We start from the raw sequence: 26,071 nt of genomic DNA, 5'->3' as shown, positions 1-26,071 counted from the left end.
CAGAATAGAATATTCAGGCATGGGATTCTCAATTGTTAAAATGATGGGGCCTATCTCAATAGTTCTCCTCCCAAGTCCCAGTCCACCCGGCATCAATACAATCAGACCTCAAGACTCTACTGCCAAATCACAAGAACACAGAGGGCTGCAGATCCGCACACCAGTTTCAAGAGAAGATAAGCATGCATTACCCAGGCTTACAACCATCTGACCTCGCCCCGACACTGGGCATGGTAGATCCGGTAGCAGCACTGTAGGTAAATGCTCTTGCTACACTGACTTTTCAGCCTTCGTGCTTAGCACTGGCACTGGCAAACAGTTTATATGAGATCAATATAAGATTTTTGCAGATGGCATTTACTTATAGAGTAGATGAGAGAATTTAAATGTGGAAATGTCGTGTAAACAGCCCATTTACGTAAGCCTAACCTCTGATGAGTGACATTTCGCAGGCCCAATAACACAAAGTATGCTTCCATAGGTTTGTTATAACAAATATTTGAAAGACGTTTCAGTCTGTAAAAATGTGTGAAGTTGCAGAATCCATCAATCTGTTTCAAATCCCTTTTGTGTAGCTAAGATTGGCACTATTAGGTTTCAATGCAGAATTTCCTAGTTGTTCTGCCTGAAAGTTTAATTCTATTAAGGACACAAAGGCGAGGTTTAGGTCTTCTCTTTCCATTGTTTCATTACAGGAGCCAGTTAAAAGTAACACAGTAAAGAATAACAATGTTCATGTATAACACATCACAAACTACAAATCACATGCTCCTAAAACATCTAATCCATAAAGACATGGTCTATAACAGTTCTTGATGCTGTCATTTCCTCCCATTTCCTTGCTGCTGAGTGAAGATATCATCTCATAATGTCAAGTCTTGGTTTTTGCTTCACTTCCCAACCTACAAAATAAAACAAAATAATGAATTCTCACAAAAACAACAGGACGTGAACAGTACATTGATTTCAAGGATGGTAAAAATAGATCAGTGTAAATAGAAATACATGAATGTTTCACCATATTTGAAATACATAGTAGAAACATAACATTAACTGGGTTGGAAATTCCTTGCCTGTGTGTGTTTAATAGTATTATTTTTTTCATAAACAAACACTTCTTTGTAAATCATTGTCTTTATTGGCATTTAGTTGGAGAGTAGTTGTGTTAACCCGCCTATGAAGAATTCTGTTGCTAATAACTGACAATAGAGACATTGTTAATGAGGACGCCATATCATGTAAAGTTGGATGTAGTTCTACTTTGCGAACTTTCTGACAAATATAATAGGGAGGAGTTTTTATAGATTTAGCTAGAGCTCATGTAATCGGCATAATCCCCCAAGGTGATCATCTTCTCTATTGGCATTTGATTGGCTAACAGTTGTGTTACTTCACTTCTTAAGTATTTCTACTGCAGTGCGTGCATCAATGGTGAAGCATCCCTGTACTTCAATGGAGGTGTGTCAAAAAAAAAAAATATATATATATATATATATATATTATGTGATCAAGCTCCCTGCGTGGAGCGAAACGCGTCATGGAGGACACTTGTCCGAATCTATCTTTGTTTTCCAACTATGGGTATTAAATCTTTGCTTTACCCACTTCTGGTTGTGGACTGACTTATTCTGGGATTGGAGGCGAGAGGTCTGTGCCTACATCTCCGCCGTGAGAAGAGCGGATTGGACTATTTCTATTACTATATATATATATATATATATATATATATATATATTATCTTTGAAGTCTTCCCCAGTATTGTTGGAAGAAAAACGAAGCCTTGTGTGGTTTTGAGCAAATTTCTTTATTCCTCAATCAGCCGCTCGCCAAACGCATTTCGAGTGCGTAGCACCCTTGTTCTCTGACGTAGAGATACATTATTAGAGGCCATTTAACTTACTACACACGTGATTTTTTAAACTACAAATGAAGTGTATGTGAAGACAGACTCGTAGTTTTCACATAGTGTGAAAATCATATGCTGTTGGCAGGCAATAAAACAACGCTTATAATCAAGGTCAATTATTATAGCTTGAAGTTTCCAAATTAAAGACCTGAATGATTGCGCGAGTGTTTCAATTAGTTACTCACTCTTATATCTTCATGAAAGAAGATTTCAGGCACTGGATGTGCTCCTGCACACGCAAGCCGACCATACCTAACGAAGGGCTTGCACCTCAGCGCTGTGAACCGAGTGCCTCTCACACGTGGGGCAACCTCTGAGCTAACATATTAGGCGGCGGCCCAGCCGCCGAGAGTGCACCACCCCCCGCAAATGAAGCAAGGGGGCCACGAGGAATGGTATCCACCGATCCTTTTAGTGGGTTCAGAGCGCAGGATTGAGGTCGGACACGTCTGCAGGGGCACATCCAGTGCCTGAAATTCTTCTAACAGCAAATCAGTGCATCCATTTGTGGTAAATAATTTACGGCACTACCTTTCCCGAAATGCAACTCACAGTCTCATTTGAGCTGCCAATTATGGGCGTGACATTGGACATAAAAGGAAGGGAGTGACCGAGCACGTCATGATTCCGCCTAAGCCTCTGATGAAGAAGACTTTACTTCGAAACGCGTCAGGCACGGAACCACTGTTTTAATTCTTCCTGCACACGCAAGCCGACCATACCTAACGAAGGGCTTGCACCTCAGCGCTGTGAACCGAGTGCCTCTCACACGTGGGGCAACCTCTGAGCTAACATATTAGGCGGCGGCCCAGCCGCCGAGAGTGCACCACCCCCCGCAAATGAAGCAAGGGGGCCACGAGGAATGGTATCCACCGATCCTTTTAGTGGGTTCAGAGCGCAGGATTGAGGTCGGACACGTCTGCAGGGGCACATCCAGTGCCTGAAATTCTTCTAACAGCAAATCAGTGCATCCATTGGTGGTAAATAATTAACGGCACTACCTTTCCCGAAATGCAACTCACAGTCTCATTTGAGCTGCCAATTATGGGCGTGACATTGGACATAAAAGGAAGGGAGTGACCGAGCACGTCATGATTCCGCCTAAGCCTCTGATGAAGAAGACTTTACTTCGAAACGCGTCAGGCACGGAACCACTGTTTTAATTCTTCCTGCACTCGCAAGCCGACCATACCTAACGAAGGGCTTGCACCTCAGCGCTGTGAACCGAGTGCCTCTCACACGTGGGGCAACCTCTGAGCTAACATATTAGGCGGCGGCCCAGCCGCCGAGAGTGCACCACCCCCCGCAAATGAAGCAAGGGGGCCACGAGGAATGGTATCCACCGATCCTTTTAGTGGGTTCAGAGCGCAGGATTGAGGTCGGACACGTCTGCAGGGGCACATCCAGTGCCTGAAATTCTTCTAACAGCAATCAGTGCATCCATTTGTGGTAAATAATTTACGGCACTACCTTTCCCGAAATGCAACTCACAGTCTCATTTGAGCTGCCAATTATGGGCGTGACATTGGACATAAAAAGAAGGGAGTGACCGAGCACGTCATGATTCCGCCTAAGCCTCTGATGAAGAAGACTTTACATCGAAACGCGTCAGGCACGGAACCACTGTTTTAATTCTTCCTGCACACGCAAGCCGACCATACCTAACGAAGGGCTTGCACCTCAGCGCTGTGAACCGAGTGCCTCTCACACGTGGGGCAACCTCTGAGCTAACATATTAGGCGGCGGCCCAGCCGCCGAGAGTGCACCACCCCCCGCAAATGAAGCAAGGGGGCCACGAGGAATGGTATCCACCGATCCTTTTAGTGGGTTCAGAGCGCAGGATTGAGGTCGGACACGTCTGCAGGGGCACATCCAGTGCCTGAAATTCTTCTAACAGCAAATCAGTGCATCCATTTGTGGTAAATAATTTACGGCACTACCTTTCCCGAAATGCAACTCACAGTCTCATTTGAGCTGCCAATTATGGGCGTGACATTGGACATAAAAGGAAGGGAGTGACCGAGCACGTCATGATTCCGCCTAAGCCTCTGATGAAGAAGACTTTACTTCGAAACGCGTCAGGCACGGAACCACTGTTTTAATTCTTCCTGCACACGCAAGCCGACCATACCTAACGAAGGGCTTGCACCTCAGCGCTGTGAACCGAGTGCCTCTCACACGTGGGGCAACCTCTGAGCTAACATATTAGGCGGCGGCCCAGCCGCCGAGAGTGCACCACCCCCCGCAAATGAAGCAAGGGGGCCACGAGGAATGGTATCCACTGATCCTTTTAGTGGGTTCAGAGCGCAGGATTGAGGTCGGACACGTCTGCAGGGGCACATCCAGTGCCTGAAATTCTTCTAACAGCAAATCAGTGCATCCATTTGTGGTAAATAATTTACGGCACTACCTTTCCCGAAATGCAACTCACAGTCTCATTTGAGCTGCCAATTATGGGCGTGACATTGGACATAAAAGGAAGGGAGTGACCGAGCACGTCATGATTCCGCCTAAGCCTCTGATGAAGAAGACTTTACTTCGAAACGCGTCAGGCACGGAACCACTGTTTTAATTCTTCTTACACACGCAAGCCGACCATACCTAACGAAGGGCTTGCACCTCAGCGCTGTGAACCGAGTGCCTCTCACACGTGGGGCAACCTCTGAGCTAACATATTAGGCGGCGGCCCTGCCGCCGAGAGTGCACCACCCCCCGCAAATGAAGCAAGGGGGCCACGAGGAATGGTATCCACCGATCCTTTTAGTGGGTTCAGAGCGCAGGATTGAGGTCGGACACGTCTGCAGGGGCACATCCAGTGCCTGAAATTCTTCTAACAGCAAATCAGTGCATCCATTTGTGGTAAATAATTTACGGCACTACCTTTCCCGAAATGCAACTCACAGTCTCATTTGAGCTGCCAATTATGGGCGTGACATTGGACATAAAAGGAAGGGAGTGACCGAGCACGTCATGATTCCGCCTAAGCCTCTGATGAAGAAGACTTTACTTCGAAACGCGTCAGGCACGGAACCACTGTTTTAATTCTTCCTGCACACGCAAGCCGACCATATCTAACGAAGGGCTTGCACCTCAGCGCTGTGAACCGAGTGCCTCTCACACGTGGGGCAACCTCTGAGCTAACATATATATTTATATATTTACATATATATATATATCGCCATCTCAATGCAGAGAAAATGCAGGCGGTGCTCATTAAGCATAGGGCCAGATGTATAAGCAGTCTATTTTGCAAGTCGCAAATTGTGACTCACAAAATGGAATGTACAAAAGTGTCTGAGACACTGTGTGCGATTCTCAAATAGGTCGCGAAGGATCGGCCTCATTATTATTCACGATGCAAGTCGCAATTTGCAACCCTTTGAGTAAGGCCTACAAACACAGGGATGGTTGCCTGCTGGGTACAGCAGACCCCATGTTTGTGCTTTTTCAAAAAAACAACTTCTTTTTTTTCAATTGCAAACCGTTTTCCTTAAAGGAATCCAGGGGACCACTACCTGCTCTTAAAAACTATTTTTGCAACAATTCACAAAAGGGAACGGGTCCCTTGGGGACCCCTTTCTGTTTGCGAGTGGCTTACCACCTACTTGAAGTAGGTGGTAAATTGCAAGTGTATTATGACCGCAAATGCGGTCGCAAAACAATTTCACATGCGAGTGCGACTTACTATTAGGAAGGGATGCCCTTGGCACGCCCCTTCCTAATAGCGATTCGTAAACCCTATTTTGCGAGTCACTGACTTGCAAAATAGGATTTGTTCATACCGCAACGCTTTTTAGCGATCACAAACGGACCAATTTTCCATTTGTGACTGCTAAAAACAGTGGAACATCTGGCCCATAGCGTGGACTGAGTTTTTAGATCACGCACCATCTGTGTGGAGAGTACTCAAAGCCCAGTGGATTGCGAGGAGAATCTCCACATTTATGATTGCTGTACCATCATGATGCACGGTCTATCAAAGGTGATGAGAGCACCCGCACAGTCCATCTTTGCGGGATGGGTGATTAGAATCTCTAACAGCCTGTAGGCCATCACTCCATGGTCCTTTTGTCCTGTATCTATTGGAAATGGAAACATGTTTACAAATGAGCTTTTTGGGAATATGCTGAACAATCACGCTGTATTTCGTTTTTGACAAAAATATTTTTTTGAGTATTTATATGTTTATAAGACTGATTTGATAAAGAGTTTCGACTGGAGCAGAATACCTGGCACTTAAAGCACGATAAAGTACTGGAATGTGCAGACAGGTCTTTGAACTTTCACTTTAATTTCCACAATTTCAAATTCTAGTGGATTGATGTTGACTGTTTTCAGTTTGCTCTTTTGTCATAAACTGCACAACACACGCTCAGCAAAGTACAAAGAACTGCAGGAAACAGTTTCAGCTGCGGACGTGGGACTGAAAGTAAATAAAAAGTGTTATGTAGACAAATCTTACAATCACAGGTTATGAGTTTTGCATAGCCCCTGGCATTATGTCACAATGGGTCTTGTGTTCAAAAGCAGAACTCTTATGCATAATCCTCTGACGGCTGAAAGGACCCAGATCCATCATATGATCATCGGGTTCCCCCAAACGTCAGCAGTGAGCTTTTAACTCACAAAGCCGCTTTACCATCTAGTGTCGAGAGGCGATTTTCAGAGTGTGGTTCTCAAGTTACATATGTACCACACAGAACGAAAGAGTTTTGGGTCTCGGTAATGTGAAAATGAAAGATGATAAAATGATATTTGCAGTATTCTGTACCTCTCCCAGACTGCCAAATGTAATGGAAGCCCCTGTATCAGTAATGTACACATTCCCTTCCAGCCTCTGTGTCTCCCAGCTGGAAACCACTTTATAAATGGATTCTGCAACAGAAAAGCTATCAATAGTGTCACCTGACTGGTGACCCCTGTGATGGATGGGTGTGGAGTGGGTGTATTTACAGCCCTAAGGAGAGGCTGCTTCGTCATGTATCAAGCAGGACTCTCCCAAAATCCAAAAGAAAGTACAATAGGTCCAACCTGTGGAACCAGAATAAACGAAACTGGAGACCACAGAGTGTATCAGCCTCTAGAGTCAATCAGCAGAACAGCAGTGGATGCATGGGCTGGTGAGGCTGGCTGCAACAGGACAACTCCGCTCACATTCATAATTTAACCTGGTGTGAGATAGGACATGAACACTGGTGCAAAGAAGCCCTAGACCTTCTGGAAGCATACTGGCAGTTTAGCCACTGGCCTCAGGTGTTGGGCTCCGGCTTGAGGATAATCAGGGCAGTCTCTGATCCCATTCTCCATTTCTTCTTCTCTAGTGCTGTGAGGCATCCGGTCATGCATCACGTTACCTCTTCTGGGACATTCTTGGAACTTCTGCTTCGTGAACAGTGGCAAGCATTACTTCGGTCTCACCTTCTCTGGATGGTGTAGCGCTTGCGCCTTGAGGCTATGCAGTCATCAGTCATGGTAATTGTGGGGGTAGCACAGTGTTCCTTGAGGTTGCAGGTCAATGGGGCCCTGGAGTCTAGACCAGAGTTTCTGGTGCAGTGTGCTTTCTTTCTTCTTTCAGTCCAGCCTGACTTTTTCTGGGCCTCGTCCTGACTGGGGTCATGTCTGCCAGGCCTTCTTAGAGGATCTAAGTTTCATTTCCTATAGATAGCTGCAGAGGGGAGGTGTGCAATCCAGGATCTTTGTTGGGTGGCAGCCTGTGATACCTCCTATCCTACATCGGGGGCGAAGCAGAGTCTAAGCACTCTTCTCTCTTGCGCCTCTTGATGCCCCTGACCCTCTCCTCACCTCCTGGTGGGGGGGGGGGGGGTAATTGGATGTTAGCAGTCCAGTGTCAGGACGCCAGATGCTGGAATGCCTTGATGGAATGGCATACACACTGTGCCACTGATCAGTGCCTGTGCGCCCTCTGGCAGCGCTCTGGCTGCACCATAGGCATAGCTGCTACTTTTCTAGTCTCGCCCTAGCTGGGTCATGCATCTCTCTACTCTCTTATTCTCCTGGGGTCTCAGCTGGACAACTGTGAGGCCGGGAAGATAGTGGCCCAGTTTTTGCTCGCTGCAGCTCCTCAGATAGGTAGTGCCCCAGCGCTGCCCACTCCTCTATGTTTGTGGGCTGAGGTGAAGGTAGCTCAATCCTTGCTTCTGTAGCCTTCTGGCTACTGGTTGGTGGTAGCGGCGCAGTTGGACCGTAGTGCTTTCCTTTGTTGTGTCAACAGTGTTTATTTTATTACTCTTTCTCTTTGTGTCCAATATGTTGCGATCAGGGATTGCTCAGCTCTTGTGCTTCTCTTTGCACCTGGCTGGGGGACTCTATGCTGTTGGGCAGTAGGGTGCACAATGCATGGTTCGCCCCCTTTCTTTACCCATGGTACAGGCAGGTAATAATGTACTTAAGGAACAAAATGCAGTATCCACCCCTTTAGGAACCAATGGGTGCTTGGGAGGTGGCAAGTGGCTCACTCTGTTGCCACCTGCCTGTTCTTTTTTTCTTTCTTTGTTGTGCGAATCACACGTGCCCTGTAGCAGCCACCGACCTGAACCACACCAGTATTTAAAACTTGCCTGTAGGCTCTTGCTGGGCCCTCTTTGTCACTAGTGTGTGTTGGCGAGGGGCACTTCTTCCCTGTGGAGGGGCTGCTGTGTGTCTGCCCTGCCTGCGCTCTCAGAGGTGACCACATGGGACGCTGTGAGATGACAGCAACGCAACAAGGCTCCAGTCTTCCAGGATAGTTGAGATGGCAGTCTCTTCAGCTGAGCAGCGTCGCCTTGCCTGGTGGTCGCTGGGAGCTCTTCTGGACTCCTTCAGCTGCAGTGATTCACCTCCTCACCATGCAGGGCCTCACATGGGCAGAGTGGGGCCCTTCTCCATCTATGGGGTGATACAAAGCTTCACTGCTGGTCTTCATGGGGTGACGCAGTGCCACAGCAGGCCACTTACCAGAGATAGGAGAGCGATCTTGACCAGGAAATAGATCATTCACAGGGTCTTATCGGCTTGTAGACCCCATGCGCACAGGCCTTTACGTGCTGCAATTCCTCTCCCACCAACACAGGCGAAGAATCTCACCACTTTCGATACGAGGTGGGCTGCACTCCAGTTGATGCCTCATCGTGGCCCGCCTGAGGTAGCGGGAGGGGTTGTTGCGCCTCATCACCAATGTGGTATCGGTGGCCCTAGGCCCACATGCTCAATAATGAGTCAGACAGACACCAGTGGTACGTTGGTAAAACTGGCCTCGGACTTGTGCGCCCGGCTTTTGTTTATTAACAGGATCACCTGACTGGTGATGCCAGTGATTGATGGCTGTGGGGTGAGTGTAAGTATAGCCCTAAGGAAGCGCTTCTTTGTTAGGTTGCCAGCAAGGCACTACCCTTTTAATGCCATGGCATGTATAAGGTAGAACAGACACACGATTTATTGTGCAGTAGGGCTTATTCTTTGATTCCTGGATGAGCCTTCTTAAAAGGGCTGCCTTAAAAATGTGCAGAAGTACTTGAATACTAACACACACACACACACACAGATATATACAGGTGCAGATACACAAGTACATATCCGTGTAGGCCACAAATCCTAGACACACCACAGACACCGCAAACACCTTCTGCACACGGTATCAGGTGGACAGAAATGTTTCTTCCGTACAGAACATATGACAACATAAGACTCCAAACAACTTTATCTAAAAAAGAATACTGTTTTAGTTATTTTTAGTACAGGCTCGGAAGTATAAATGTCTCTAAAACAAAGCCAGCAGTGGTACAAGTGACAGCACAAGATATTTAGTTCAAAAACTTGTACATCAGTATTTACCACCTTCAGATTCTGTGACATGCACACACTCAAGCCATGGATATCCTGCCAGCAATGTTTTTGTTTGTTTGTTTGGGAGGTGGCCCAGCAGGCGAGCCACCAGTATACCAATAAGGATTTTAACATCTATGTTTAACATACAAAGGGTCCTTTATGAGGATGCCCCAGTTGGGCCCATGTCCGGTTTTGGTATCATCACGACCACTGCTACCCACATGGTGTCCGGAAGTTTCTCCCTCTGCAGTGCCCCATGATATACCCCTAGCAGCCTACCCGCAACAGTGTCCACACAACGATGATGCAAGTCTGCGGTGAGGCCATTGCCCCTGGAGTTTCACCGTCTTCAGCAAATGGTTTGGAGGAATTATTTGGACTTCCAAAGACAATACACTATGCCAATAGTCCTAGCTCCCTTGAAGCTGCGTGAACCAGAAGTAAATACTGACCACCGCATTTTGCAGTATAAGAATCTTCTCCTTTTGTTAAAGAAGCAGGTCTCATCTGCTCAAGCAGGGCCACCAGGCTCAGTTTTGAGTCTAACTACCTCTCTCTCTCCTGCAGCTCCAGCTTCTTCAGCTGAGGTGCACAGGTCCACCAGTTGTTTCTGGGGAGGGATGGGCGGATTCTATCTTCTGGAGATGATGCTGAAAGATGTCAAGCTCCTGTTTTCAGTATCAGCCTGTTCTGTCGGTCTGATGGTTCAGTGAATCCAGCATTATTGCAGACGTCCGTTGTAATCTACAGATCTGCATGTCAAATTCTGGCATGGCCAACTCAACCTCTTATACTTCAGGTGTCAATACATTCACTAGCATCAAACTAGGCAACATTAACTCCCGATACAGTGCTATGAAATGGAAAAACAACAGTTGCTGATGTGTGTCTTATTGCATCACAAACCCTCTACTGCATGTAAGTGAGGAAGGCCATACAATACAGTCTCAGCCATATTTCAGAGACCGCATCAAAATTTACGATACTATATCACTGTCATATGTTACAATGCGTACGTTACTAACTTAACGCCAGACCAACTGGTATTGCCAATGAATGTTTAGGTTAAGGATTGTTTTGGAACAAAAAAGTGCAACAACTTACATTACTGGTACATACATATATTTGGTATGTGATAAAGAGACACAGTGGACAATAATCCACTTTTTAAGCAGTATAATGGTCATTTGTTCACTTCAATATCAACAAGAATGCATGAGTGCGCATTCTTTTACAATTGAGTAGGAAGCTGGAGCCTGCAACAAATACAGAAACATGTTATTAGCATGTTCCACTGACTTTCATTGTATATTTTACAGTAGAATTGCAGGGGGCGGCATCACTCCCCTTACTAGATTAGGCTGCAGTGAAAAGATAATGCTTTGTGCCATGCTCACCCAGCCGCGGCCCGTGCAGCTAAGAGCGGTGGGCCCGGTTGGGGGGAATTTCGACAGACGACGACGAGGAGGGAAAAATAATTATTTATTTAATTTTCCCTCATGGTCGTCTGTCGAATCCCACCCGCCAACCCGGCCCCACCGCCCCACTGTTCTTACCTGCATAGGCCGCTGCTGTGCTCCCCTCACTTTGTGGGGCCACGCAGGTGAGGCATCGCAGTGTGTTGGAATAATGATTAGCCTATCATTTTTCTTGTTGCCAAGGTATAGTCACAAGCCTAACTGAGCTATATAAAAGTACATATTGAAAGTATGAATTTGAATTTTGGCATGGCCTATACAATAATCATGGCATCCGTACATGCTTACACAGATTGGCCACACAGACATGTGCACACATTCATGCTGCATCATGGAAATCTTACTGTCAATATGTATGATGGCATTCTAGATCACTCGGTTTATTTGCATGTCTGTTGGTGTGCTTGGAACTTGGCAACAGCTGCAAGAATATTGTGAGCTGCTTCTGCTCTCCCATGGACAGTTGTTCATTTTTACTACTCTTTTGTCTGCTATGCAGATTGGTTATTTGTAGAGCCCTGATATCAGACTTTATGGTCCAGCTAAACATTGTTACCATTCATGTATGAGTTGATAGCTCTGACTCATCCTTAGAAAAGAAAACAACAACAAAAAACTGTTTGCTAATATGGACACCTTCAGTCACCTGATGCTGCTCCATTCCCATTCTCAATGACTTACATTTAATGCTATCTTTGTCAGAGACAGTCTTTTTATCTATATTGAACAATGATGATTGACAAGCCCCAGATCAATTGTAAATTGGTGATGCATTCATGAAAATCAGTTTTGATTCCAGCTACTGAGGATCATCTATCAAATTCACTTTTTACTGGTGGCGCGGATAGTGGCCGTTCACACATTCTGGTAATAGCCAAAACCTGGAAGCAGCGTGGACCAGAAGTAAACAATGACCCCTTGTCCTGCAGCCAATGAAGCCAGACCAGAAGGCTAAACAAAACTCGGATTCAGTCACCCCTTCTGCTCATGAAACTAAACTTGGTTGTCTTGGACAGTTGCATTGCCGTGGCACGTTGATCCAGCAGGAGACGAGAGTGCATCACATTAAGTTTACTCTAAAGGCCACTCGTCCCCCAAGAAAACTATTTACAATCATGCTGCCCTTTCATTTTTCAGAGGGCTTCTGCAGGCAGGAGCTCTGCCACCTACTGGTGTGTTTTGCTTCTCCTAAAATCAGTCCAATTGGCAAAGAAATAATTAGTGAATCATTGTCTTTTCCTCAAAGTACTCCTTTTTACAAAGCTGCTCAAATGATGAACAGTATTGTGGGCAGCTTTACTCTTTTATCTGTTAGGAACTTTCAAATTATTGTCCGCACCCCAAACGTTTGAGATCGGCAATTTACGATTATCGATTCACGATTTGTTGTCCATACTCTAGGCAATGAACTGCGGTGTGAGTTCAGGACCAGCTCTCATATCTGTGGCCAAGCTCAATCAGATTTTGAAAAAGCCTCCATATGATTTCTACTGAAGAACCTTGACTGTATGAGTCAGACGGGTCCAATTTCAGGTTCATCTTTAATCTGCCCTATCCTGCTAATCTACTGTAAGGTCTTTATTCCAGGTGTTCATCTAATAAAACCCTTTGAACGCTTTCCAGATGGGTTTTAGATGAGATGGAGATGAATAGCCAGTCATGGTTTCCCTCCCCATTGACCTGATATGTGAAGCAAACCAAATAAATTTGCCATGTTTTGCATTCTTTGCCAGTATGAGCCCTTCAATAAAATTGATCATGTTGTCAGAATCAATTCTCTGGCTGAGCATGTCCATAATGTCACTATTTGGATTAGAGCCAATCCATTGTCTCCCTCTGGATGTCACGTGTCCATACAAATCACATTTCATGCATTTAATTAATGAACTTTGGGAGTTAATGCATTTAACTATAGAACATGGCAATGTCTCCTATGTCTTTATCAAGTATCTGCTGTTCAAAATGAATATCAGTAAGTCCTTTTGTTTCTCAGGTTAATACTTCCATGTCCCTGGTAGTATACTTCATGTAGAAGCCACACTTTTCTCCCCTCCTCCAATAGAAGATCCAATTGGATACAAACTGCACTTGATTACATTTAAATGTGTGTGCATGCTGTGCATTTCCCTTTTTTTGCCACAATGGATTTCCAGCATAAAAAGTAGAATTGTTCTCAATGCCTCTCCTGTGCTTTTAGTTGCTTGAATAAAAAAATCCACAAATTCTCTGATAAAATGGGATTGAGTGCAGGAGGTCTTATTAAATCAGTATTTTAAAACATTGGGGGTCTCAGACACATTGGACCACCACATGTGCTCCATAGGTTCATTGCTCTAACGACTGACTTTCAGGTCCTTTGCCAGTGTATGGTTTACTGTGGTAAATCATCACAAATTTGAGGGAAACACACGTAATCACTGGCACGAGACCTCACCCTAAAAGGTACGGAAGCCATTCAAAGGTAAAACATGTGGACTAAATATAGGACCACTTTGCAATTTGCAAATTCTATTCACCGTGAGGGGCATTAACTCAAAGTGCTAGTCACCTCACCCTGTGGCCTGACTCCCGCCTAAAAACCTACTTAAGGGCTCACTGCCAGTGTCTGATATGCACACTTGTTTGCTAAGCCTTGTTATGGTTTTACATGGTGTTCACTTGCAGTTCTAGGGAGATTCTTTACGCTCCACATATTTGCTGCCAGCTCTGCAAATCCCGATGTAGGCGGGTAAAGTGGAATTCGGAATACCCATGTACTAGTACTGCAGTGCTAAAGGCTTTGACTAAAGTTATAATCCAGTGCAGGTCAAGTGACTTGGAAATTCCAAATAAACATTTGGGATTTCAAATCCCCATACACATGCATTTCAGTTATCACCGCTAGCATTGCTAACTGAATTTATATACAAACCTTCACAAAAAAGATTGGTTAGTCGGAATTGTCAATCAACATTTATAAAAACTGAAACGTCTACATTCATTCTAATATATGAATAAACAAGGATTTGCTACCATATTTATGCATAAGGAGTTTCCCTAACCCTACTGTTTAAAGGTTCTATATAAGGGAAGCAGGTGCACAAGAAGGGTTTGAGGTCACGCTTACCTAATACGTTCCAGATCTCTTGTTCATTTCACGTGCCATCCTGCAGATCTCACACCAGCCACAGCAGCACATCGACAAGGCATCATTGCAGATAGTCCCCTATGATAGCAAATACAGAGTGAAAAATGTATTACAAAATTCTGTTCTGAATGCCATTCACATGGCGGCACACTGAAACTCTCCCATTTTACATCACATGAAGCAAAAACATGGACTAATGAGGCAAATGGTCATTCTGTTTATATATTTGGATCGAATGGCAGTGGTTGCTCGCTCTTACCTTTGCCTTTGTTTGATTTGGTCAGGAATTAGATGATGTGAACTGCTTTCTTAAGAAAGGTGCTAGAGTGCCCAGGTGTTAGAATACCCAGACAGCATGCCCATCCCCCGGACCCTTATATCAGAGGTGAGGATTTCGTATCACCCGATGCTCAGGACATATAGTTTGAAGTCAGGGCCAATACATCCTTATAATTTACCTTTTCCTCTGGACAAGAGGGCCCAGCATAAACAATCTGAGCTGTCTGTTTACTGTAAACACAAGGAGATGATGGATGGAGCGCTGAAACTTTTCAGACACTCACCCCCAGTCACAGATCTGGGTTGAATCCATCCTCGTTCTTTAGCTCACTTCGCCACCCCAGTTCAGACGCAGCTATATGCAAATCAGTCTTGACCCTGTGCCTCATGGGAACAGTCCAGCCTGAACTGCCAAGCCATGTCTTCCGTATAACTGTTTTGGGACCGAATTCCGGTTGCAAACAGTAATACTTTACCACCAGTTTAAAATTGATGGTGATCCATTCGCAAATGACCACTTCACCTTTGAGAATGTTAAAAAAAATAATTTTTAAGAGCAGGCAATGGTGCTGCGGACCAGTGCCTACTCTTAAAAACTGAAACTTCAAAGTTTCATTTTTTCTTCTTAAACGCATCCCGTTTGTCTTTAACCCCTTGCGCGCTGTGCGAATTCTCCAGCTGTGCGGGCGAATTAAAGAGTGGGCAGGGTTTGGACGGCACCCAGCACGCAAGGGGTTAAGGAAAACAGGCTGTATGTAAAAACAAACAAAAAAAGATTGCTTTATTTAAAGGCAATCACAGACAAGGTGGGCTGCTCACCTCAGCAGGCCACCATCACTGTAATGGCTCTCTGTTCTGTGCCAAAGCTACCAGGGGATGAGCTTAAGTTAATTTATTGACTTTAAGGGTTCATCCTGACATAGGTTGTGATTTTTCCTTCAGATGATAGTCACTCACCCCAATTATTATCCAGATTCATACAGTGTAGCAATTGATTAAAGAATAAAAACTCATTCTCTGCACTAATTATTCCTCATGGGTTGCAAATTGCGATGTACCGCATTAATATTCATGAGGTAAGTCAATTTGCGACCCACAAGGAATGGGGCTACGCTCGGTGGCCAATTGGATGAACCAGAATTGTCTCCAATTGAACACAAAGAAGACAGAGATGATGGTGTTTGGGAAGCAACCTGGATGTTGGAATGACAGCTGGTGGCCCCCCGAGTTAGGAATGATCCCCTCTCCTGCTATGGAGTTAAAAAATCTCGGGGTCTGGCTGGACCCTTTACTTAGCTTCACTTGCCAGACTAAGAGGGTGGCTGCCTCTTGTTTTGGCATTATTAGGGGCATCAGGCCGGTGCTTAAATTCTTCGATGCCCCCACTAGACAGCTTGTGGTCCAGGCCTCGGTACTATCCAGGATAGATTATGCCAGTGCTCTGCTAGCAGGCACGAACAAGGCTGAACTTCTGCGGCTACAACAAGTGCAGAATGCCGCCGCAAGAGCGATATTTGGGCTGCCCAAACGTTGCTCAGTGTCCAGAGCATTGCAAACACTCCATTGGTTGCCTGTTGCTCGGCGGATTGAGTTTAAGGTGCTCTGCCTGGCCTTTAAAATTTTGAAAGGCATGGCTCCACCTATTCTCATGAACCTTCTGACTCCATATGTCCCTTCTCGCTCTTTGAGATCGATGGGCCAGAATTTGGCTGTTGTTCCTCGCTTTTTGCTGAGCAGGATTGGAGGCCGCTCCTTCCGAGTAGTAGCCGCTAAGCTTTGGAACGCTCTCCCTAATGACATCTGTGCTTTGGAAGATTTAACCAGGTTCAGACGTGTCATCAAAACTTTTCTTTTTAATAAAATCAACTGACTCTGCTGCATTTTGTGATGTTGTGTTTACCTTTCTTGGCGCCAGGACGCCCCTTTGCTGGGGCAGCTGTGCGCGGTATAAAAACCATTAACATAACATAACATAAGTTACCTTACATAAGGAATTGCGATTTGGTAAGAATCGCAATTTGGAATTCGCAGTTCCTACTTTTTGTACATCAGGTCCTAAATTCTTTACTCTGTAATTCTGGGTTAAAATATGTTAGTATATTCAGGAGTTTCAACTCTATATCCTGGGGACAGGATCCATGCTAGGATTTCAGGACAGCAACATAAGCTAAATTCACATAGAGTTGATCTAAATGGAAAGCACTTTCATAGTTGGTTATTAATCAGAAACCTTTGCAAGGATCGGTGCCATTTGGACCTACGGTGGACACCCCTTGTATATATCATTTCAATACCAATAAAACCTTGAGAGATGAACGGATAGCAAAACTGCCCATAATCAAGAACCCTTTTTTACAATAAATGTTAAGGTTCAGTTTGCTTATACTGTGTTTAATGCAGGGTAAGCATATAACTAAAAGATCCCTGGGTGACAGATAAGAACAGTTAAGTGTAGGACAACAAAAAGAATCGATCAGGTTCACACGTTATTGTCATTAAGTGGTGAAGTCGAGATTAGAAGCCACAGCTTCACATTGAATAAGAAAACAATGCAGCCACTAAACATTGGTGCCATTGTCTGTTAAGATGGCCTCTTATAGGTCCGCTGATGTTTTATTTTATTTGCTACTGCCATTATAATAGCTGCCTTCCTGAAGTATATATGTTACTTACCGTTTAGCATTTCATGTGATTTTTTAACATTTAGATTCCTAGTCCCCAAAGATATCTCTAGTAAGTGGAGAATTTTTTACTGTTGCGTTACCATTCATCAGTGCTTAATTTGTAATAAAATATGTGCCTGGGCTCTTGTCAGGAGGTCGCTTGAGTTGTAATCACCCATTACTCATGCCAACGCTGCCAACAACAATGCCCACACAACCATTAACCAGAATTCTCCTACAAGTGCGATAATTCAGACTATTCCAGGCCCCCAAAGCTTTAAGAATGGGTTGGACGGCAGAAATCGTTTTTAATGTATATTGAATGAATACAAAGCTGTTGCTCAGCTCATCTTTAACTTACACAGACAGCGCCACCCTGTGGCAGACTGTCATAACTTCCAGTGTTCATTATTAAGTGCCGGTGCTGAGCACCTGAAACCACCGGCTCAAATGAAGCACTGCCGTTGATGTTCCTACATTATTGCACAATTCTGATTCAATTATTACAAGCTGTTTCTCATCTTTGGTATCCAACTGCCTTCTGACAAACCAATACAGAAACAAATATGTTTTCCCAAAAATAGCATTTTGCTTTTATACTAACACTAGTTTAGCTACTGGCAATTTTTCCCTTCAGACATCCTCTTGAAAATCGCCTTCAACCTGTGAAACAGGAAGTGGAATCAGAGGAGGAAAGGAAGTGCAGTCAGCAGATCTCTGCCGCTACATGCAAAAAAAAAGACACACAATTGATGGACGGAATGCAGAACAAATCAAAATAAATTCACCCCCAGTCAAAGGATCTGGGTTAAATCCATCATTCTTTTTCTCACCATGCCACCCCAGTTTAGACCTGGCCATATTCAAATCAGTCTTGACCCTGTGCCTCATGGGAACAGTTCAGCCTGAACTGCCAAGCCAGGTCCTCCCTGGACCGGAAACAAGCATCCTAGGACCGGTTTCGGGGTTTCACCACTCTTCAGCCAGGATAGCTTGATTCCAGTGGCACAGTGAGCCCAGTACCTACGTCTGGGCATACCTGGCGCACTTAGGGCGAGAAAGCAAAAGACACACAATTGATGGACGGAATACAGAACAAATCAAAACATTCACCCCAGTCAAGAGATCTGGGTTAAATCCATCATTCTTTTGCTCACCATGCCGCCCCAGTTTAGACCTGGCCATATACAAATCAGTCTTGACCCTGTGCCTCATGGGAACAGTTCAGCCCGAACTGCCAAGCCAGGTCCTCCCTGGACCGGAAACAAGCATCCTAGGACCGGTTTCGGGGTTTCATCCCTCTTCAGCCAGGATAGCTTGATTCCAGTGGCACAGTGAGCCCAGGACCCCGTCCCACTGGATTTAAGCTAGCCTGGCTGAAGAAGGGTGACATACCCTGAAACCGGTCCCAGGATGCTTGTTTTTCGGTCCAGGGAGGACCTGGCCTGGCAGTTCGGTCTGGATTGTTCCCATGGGGCACAGGGTCAAGACTGATTTGCATATGGCTGGGTACAAACTGGGGTGGCATAGTGGGCAAAAGAACGATGGATTTAACCCAGATCTTTTGACTGGGGGAGAATGTTTGCATTGTCAGCATTCCGTCTATCATTTGTTTGCTGTAACGCTACGTGCAAAACAGCACCTGCGCTGCTCCTCAGTATTTAGAGATTGCACTTTCTTTCTCCTCTGATTTAATTCTCATTTCAGGAGTTGAAATTAGTTCACAAAATTGTATGCAGCCCCATTGATAAAGTGATGAACGGAGAAAAAACTGTTAGACAAAGACGGTTTGTTCTGAATACAGTTTCTTACGTGCTTATTAGGACAGACTGCAAGCACATTCCTTTCTGTCCCTCTCCTTGCATCAGCTCATACCACTTCCTCAAATAAAATAGTGAACGAGTTTGTGGTGCAGAAAAAGGAAATAGAAGGAGAAATGATGAAAACAATCACACCAGACATAGGTTGCACGTTGTCAAACCAAGTGAATTGGGAAATGGCGGCATAACGAACCCTGCCGCGCCCACTTCTTCAGTAAGCTAGGGTGGGTCTTTAAATTGTGCATACATTGCATTAATATAACGTTTACTACCCCTTGAGAGGAGTGTGAGATGGTCAAAGCCTAAGATAGCAGAGTGTATTGAGCTCCAGGTTCGAATCTTGAACTGGAATAACCTATCAATCCACTTCATAATGAACTCCATTCCACTGCATAATGAACTCCATTCCCCTTTATAATTAACTCCATTCCAATTTATAATGAACTCCATTCCAGCACATAATGAACTCCATTCCACTTATAATGAACTCCATTCTACTTTATAATGAACTCCATTCCACTGCATAATGAACTCCATTCCACTACATAATTAACTCCATTCCACTACATAATGAACTCCATTCCACTTTATAATGAACTCAATTCCACTTTATAATGAACTCCATTCCACTTTATAATGAACTCCAATCCACTTTATAATGAACCCCATTCCACTGCATAATGAACTCCATTCCACTTTATAATGAACTCCATTCCCCTTTATAATGAACTCCATTCCGCTTTATAATGAACTCCATTCCACTTCATAATGAACTCCATTCCACTGCATAATGAACTCCATTCCCCATTATAATTAACTCCATTCCACTTTATAATGAACTCCATTCCAGCACATAATGAACTCCATTCCACTTATAATGAACTCCATTCCACTGCATAATGAACTCCATTCCACTACATAATTAACTCCATTCCACTACATAATGAACTCCATTCCACTTTATAATGAACTCCATTCCACTTTATAATGAACTCCATTCCACTTTATAATGAACCCCATTCCACTACATAATGAACTCCATTCCACTTTATAATGAACTCCATTCTACTTTATAATGAACTCCATTCCACTGCATAATGAACTCCATTCCACTACCCAATGAACTCCATTTTAACTTGGTTAACAACAGTTCCTGCTATTTAAGGGCCAGGAGAACTTCAACTTGTTGTCTGGGGTATAAGAACCGGCAGTGGTATTTTTCAGCATCCAGTCTAGAAATGCTGCTGTCTTTTTTTGAGCTGCCACCTACCATCAGAAGTTGAGATTGTGTATGGAGAAATCAAGAGATTTACAGACATGTGGGTGTGCCTGAAAGGCTGATCCAGCTGGCAAAGGGTCAGTCACTTTGAGAACGAGGGAGTCTCCACACTTGGGGCTCAATGGACTCTCACACGACAGCTGAGCCTCCACCACGAGTGCTGGCTGGAGGCCCTTTGTGAATCTGGACCACGAAGTCTCCTCCCAAAGTCCACAGGCCTTCAGAGGCCTTGACCTGTTTGAAAGATGCTGGATGATCTGACCACCATTCAGCCTCTCTGGATGACTCATAAGTGCCCACATTCAATACACCTTGTGAAATAGTTATAGGCAAATGTCCAACAGAGTCTACTGCAGGCTTTTGTCCATTTCAGCCATTTTACAAATTACTGGAATTACTGCATGTCATCAGATTGACAGGAAGGAACTGACACCCCCAACACGCTGCACGACCACACTCATTGCAAGAATTGCAAAGGCAGTTGCAATCAGTTAATTCTTGATGGAACGAAATCAGTCGGTATTTCGCAACTGAAAGACTTCACAAGTAACCCTTTCCCAATCAGCTAAAAAACCGTGGACAAAGTAATGCTCTAAATGTTTAGCCACATCCCCCGAGAGGCTCTGGTTCATGGCCCAGCAGAGCTAGAGGCTTTTTCTTAATTAATATGTACCCATGTCGATATCCTGAAGAAAGCCTGTGTTAAGTAGCAGAGCAGAACCTTTTAATTAACTAAAACAGAGACAGCTGGCATCCCCGAATCCCAGCTTAAGACCGTCATTGTGCTTATATGCTTGCATAAAAATGTTCTTGTCTTTCTGACTGCTAAATATCTAACTTTTTTCAAGCACTATTTATAAATGTATGAAAATATCTGCACTGTTGATAAGAAAAACAACAAAATACGATTAAGCTGGTTATAGTGTATATGGCATGTATAAAATACATATTGATAATGGGTGTGTAACCAAGAATGGACTGTAAATGCACATTATGATTATAACGTTAATAGAAACCAGTGTCAACTATGTCATATGCTATTTAATGCACCTCTAGCTACTGTTTCTGGGTAGCATTTTGGTACAAAAAATTCATACAATCTATTAAATATAGGTAATGCTAGAAATGCATCAATTTTCAAATTAATGTCCATTTATTTTTTCCCAATGTTTTACTCTACATTTGCATTATTTCATTAACATACTTTTACCATTTGCTCAATGCAGTTTTATTCTTCTTTTGAAGGAACCTTAGGACATGGGCAGCAAAGAAGTACACTGACACAGATTTTGCAGTAGAGAAGGTGTTCTCCTTATCATCATACAACTACTAGCCAACTTCCCAAAAGCATGTACAATTCTTTCCTGAAGTGATTTAGGCTCAATCAGTAACTAAGGATAGGCAAATTACCACTGAGAAAAACACCCACTTTTTAGATTCAGTGATTCCAAGAAAAAGCTCCTAATAATGTTATGATCTAGAAAGGTTGTCACTTCACGTGTCACTGATGGCCAGTGGCCAAGGAAAGGCCTCACTCAAAGATGTTTGACATTCACCGACAGGTTTCAGCCAGACATCATGACATATTTGACATTGATATTTGAAAAGACTTTGGCATATAATTTCTTACAAACAATGTGAGCAATATGTTAAGTAAGACAAGCACGATTAAACTAGTCATGCTAAGACACAGTTCAGAGCACTCTTTGGGCATAGTAATCTTCACACCACACAGTCACGTTATATCTTGCCAAAAAGACAGAAATCTAGGGTATAAAAATTATATAATTCTACCAGAAACCTACTGACCTTTGTGGAAAACTGGGGTATTTGCCAAAATAAGGAAGCCTCTAAAAATGTGTCCCAGTACAACAGGCGCGTGCCCTATGGGTGACTGACACATACTAGTTCAGATCAATAGTCGGTTCAGAAGCCCTTTTTTAGGTCCAATAAAGACATTTCAAATTATTTTCAGTTAGAAAATGAAGCTTATTAGGGATTTTAAATGGAAATATTGTGGAATGGAGAATCAACCTTACTGAGTTTGCACACAAAATGTACTTTCCTTTCAGGATTCTGCAGCCCCAAAAAATCCATATACTACAGTTTTTTTGTCAGTGCTGAGAATTTACACGGAAATTAGTGGATTACAATCTTTTCTCCTTTGTCTGAGTTTCACTAAATGTTCATTTTTTTGGAAGAAATTTGCTAATTCTCATGGAGGAGAAAATGCTAGATTTGATTTATTCTACTTCTACAACAATATTTACACTCAGCAAATCCACATTAAACTATTAGAATCCATTTTTTTCGGCAATCATTGTTTTTAGTTTAGTTCAGTTTTTTAGTTCTATTTTTTTCAAAATGTAGCTGCACATTTGCTACTACGTGTTCCAAAACATCAATGTTTTTCTCTCATCTCGCTAATCTCCATTGGTTGCACATTGGAAAGAGCATTACATTCAGGGCTTTTGTTTCACCTTTTGTGCATTTGCCAATACTGGCCCAATCTTTCTTAGCCATCTGCTCAAACCAAACCACATCTCTACAGGAGCTTTGGGGTCCTCAAACTGCATATTTGCCTGAGTACCTAGGGTGGTGAAAACTAGACAGGAGGAAGAGCCTTTTGTTTCCTGGATGCAAAACTCTGGAATTCCCTCCCACTGATCCACGACTCTGTCCTATTGAAGCAGCTTGTAGAAAGAAATGGAAGCCTTGGCTGTTCTAAGTTTTCCCGATTTGTCTCAGTTATGTTTTGTTGGAAGCGCCGGGGAGCCTTTTCATGGAAGTCATGCACTTTAAAAATTATAAACATTAACAGCTTTCAATATATTTGACCAAGTTGTGAACAAATAACCAGTAGCTATTTATTTTCTTCACCCGCTAAATCAAATTCTGAATATATTCAAATGTATCTTTTTCGTGATCAAATAACCTCAGATATCACACATTCACAACCCACACGAGGGTGTTTCACCTTAAACCAGCACTTTGTCCAGTTTCCATATCACAAGGTTTTGATTCAATCAAAGTAAGTTGACAATAAGGACGTAGCACATTCTAAACATCTACGTGAAGATCGGCCATTGTTGGCGCCAAACATTCTACTTATATTTGTCACACATGGATAATATTTATGTGGTTAAAGAAAGCGTCTCACCGCACCTATGGAATCTATATTAAATGTATAAAAAGTCACATTACCCTGATTCCGTAAGAGAGGCGCATGTGGGTCCGCAGGGCAGTCAAACCCCCAGGGGCAATGCCAAGCAGGAAGGGCTCCCCGTATTTGTGTGCCACATAACAGCCTAGGATGGTCGGACAGCACATCCCAAGGCAGCCTGGAAAAAAGAAAAACATAACATAGCAGCATACTCTTAGGTTGTCAAAGGATACTCTCGGCTTTAGATTACATTTGAACGTTAAGAGATACAGTTTTAAACCCACTTCCAGGTGAAAGACCTGTATGATCTTTTACAAATTTCTTGGTCTTTCTGAGCCCAATTTGCTGTACAGTACTGAAGTATGTATACAGTGCTTTTTACCCTTTGTGGGGCACATGCCAACCACATGGATCGGCATGCGCCCACAAACACCTACCTATAAACATGGAGGACAGGGTCTTTTATGATGAGTTTTAGGAAAATTGATTTTTTTATTGCCCATGACTTTTTATCCTCTGTATCTTGTGATGCGGGAGTATAGTAATTATGTGATTGCTGGTTTATAGCTTTTATTGCGATAAGATGCTTTGACCCTGGTGCTATTGTTCTTTTTGACCTTTTATGGTCGATTGACCGAATAAAGTTGTTTGACTGAAACACGGTGGACAAGCACTGTTGCCTCCTGATGATCCCTTGCAGGCTCTTTTCTTATTGGAGTCCATCAACAAAGATACTTTCATTCATGTCTGGCCTGTGGTGAAGCTAACCAACAGCTATCGACCTGGAGATTGAAGTTCTCTGTGTATTAGTTTCCTTCCATAGCAAACACTGGAGCCTTTTGAAATTTGTGAAACCACAGTGCAAAGTGAAGTGGTGTATATAGGCTGTGTGAAGTTTACATTGAGAGTATGCCTCAACAGCTATATAGAAGGTCACTAAAGCCACCACTGTTACTTAGCCACTCACAGGCCTATCCTCCCAGAAGCAGGGATGAACCTCAGTCATGAAAAATGTTGGGCAACATTTTTATTCCATCAGCACTCCTTCCTAGAACTGGTTTAGAGGCAGCTCTTCAAGGCCATAAGCACAATAACTTGAATGCTGCCTCCAGGGACTAGACCTAAATGGTGCTACAAACATTCTAGAAAAGAACACAAAGCTGCATCTCAGAACTCCTAGCGGCCAATGTAAATTCCAAGGCACGCTGAACTTGCAAGATAAATAATTCAGGATCTGCCACTTGTCAATTGCACTTCCTGTTGCCTCCCAGTCTATTTTAGGATCTGCCTGATCCCCACTCCCTGAAAAGAACGTTGATGTTCTGTTGCACCTTGGTTTGGACAAGATTTTTTTCTGGACAGAAACTGTTCTACAATAATTCACTTATATGGTGCTCACTTGTGGGAGCAAGGCTCCCTAGTGAAATTCGGCATATTTCCTACTTGTCTGTTCCTTTGAAGCACTTCTAGGGTGGGGGAAGGCTCATCTTGCCCCACCTCTAGAAGCCTTTTGCATGCCTGCAATGAAGACCTTCTCCATAAAAAAGGAGAAATATTTTTTAAAAGATCACCTACCCTCCTAAAGAAACATGTCATAAATCATATAAACACTGTGCTACAATGAATTGATAAACACTAGATAGAGACTATATCTGAAAACACATTATATTGGAAAACGTATATAAACCTATTCGGATTTCTTTGCTGCCTTTCATGGTTGTGGCCATACAACCCTGAAGCCCTCCAGTACTGAAATCACAAAAAGAGGCAGGTTCTGTAGTTTCTATGTACAAAAAGGATCCTGCTATAGAAAATGGAAAGTGGTAAGAGCTGTTGTTTGGGATTCCTACATTTATCTTGAATTTTGACCACATTGTGGAAGGTTTTCAATAAAGTCTTCCAAGTCACATTTACCTTTCAAGAGACTTTACCAGTTTATTTTCCAAATCAAATAAGCATTGTCAAAGCCAATAGGTCTGGCCTTGATAAGCTGATGTGTTGGTTAATTTGGTATTTTTTTGCAAGCCACGAACAAAAAGCAAAAACAAAGAAAATATAGCACCGCCTGAAGAAGGCTGGCATTTGCTTGCAGTACAAATTTTAAATGAAAAATACATTCACTGTGGTGGCTCGTTTCCTAGTAAATTGTATTTTTAAGTAACAAGCCTTTAATCGTGTTATGCATTTTTTCCGGTTTTAAAAACAATAAAACGGAAAATAAATCCCCATTTAACTGGGCACCTGAGGTGCATGAAAAATATAATAAAAAGCAAACTTTCAACAATGTTTAACACTGAAGAATAAGGAACTATTTTTAGTCAGATGTGAACAATGTGCAAAGGTTTTATGCTTTCACTCAATGTAAAGTGGATAAAGTAGGCTGACCCGCTGTTTCATGCTGTATGCTGTGGTGGGTAAAAGCAAAATGCGAATCATAATTAAACAGACCAATGAATGAAGGATGCTGATGAAGGGCCTCTCTCTGTATGTGTATGATGCATTTTTTTAACCACAATGGTCTGGCGAAACACC

The 26,071-nt window shown here is 43.4% G+C and overlaps 1 protein-coding gene across 1 annotated transcript in view; it reads right to left on the bottom strand.

Annotated features, from left to right (window-relative positions):
- Positions 1-517: 517 nt before the first annotated feature.
- LOC146857429 (cornifelin homolog) overlaps positions 518-26,071 on the bottom strand; it is a 31,358-nt gene continuing 5,804 nt past the window's right edge. Inside the window, exons 3-5 of the mRNA XM_085647926.1 lie at positions 23,581-23,717; positions 14,315-14,413; positions 518-902 (exon numbers count right to left, since the gene is read on the bottom strand). Of these exons, the coding sequence (XP_085504052.1) occupies positions 14,315-14,413; positions 23,581-23,717 (236 nt within the window). The 3' untranslated portion in view covers positions 518-902. The remainder of the gene's footprint in view (positions 903-14,314; positions 14,414-23,580; positions 23,718-26,071) is intronic.

Source organism: Triturus cristatus, chromosome 3_2, assembly GCF_964204655.1.
Source record: "Triturus cristatus chromosome 3_2, aTriCri1.1, whole genome shotgun sequence".
NCBI classification, from domain to species: domain Eukaryota; kingdom Metazoa; phylum Chordata; class Amphibia; order Caudata; family Salamandridae; genus Triturus; species Triturus cristatus.
This window is presented reverse-complemented; position numbering and strand designations above follow the sequence as displayed.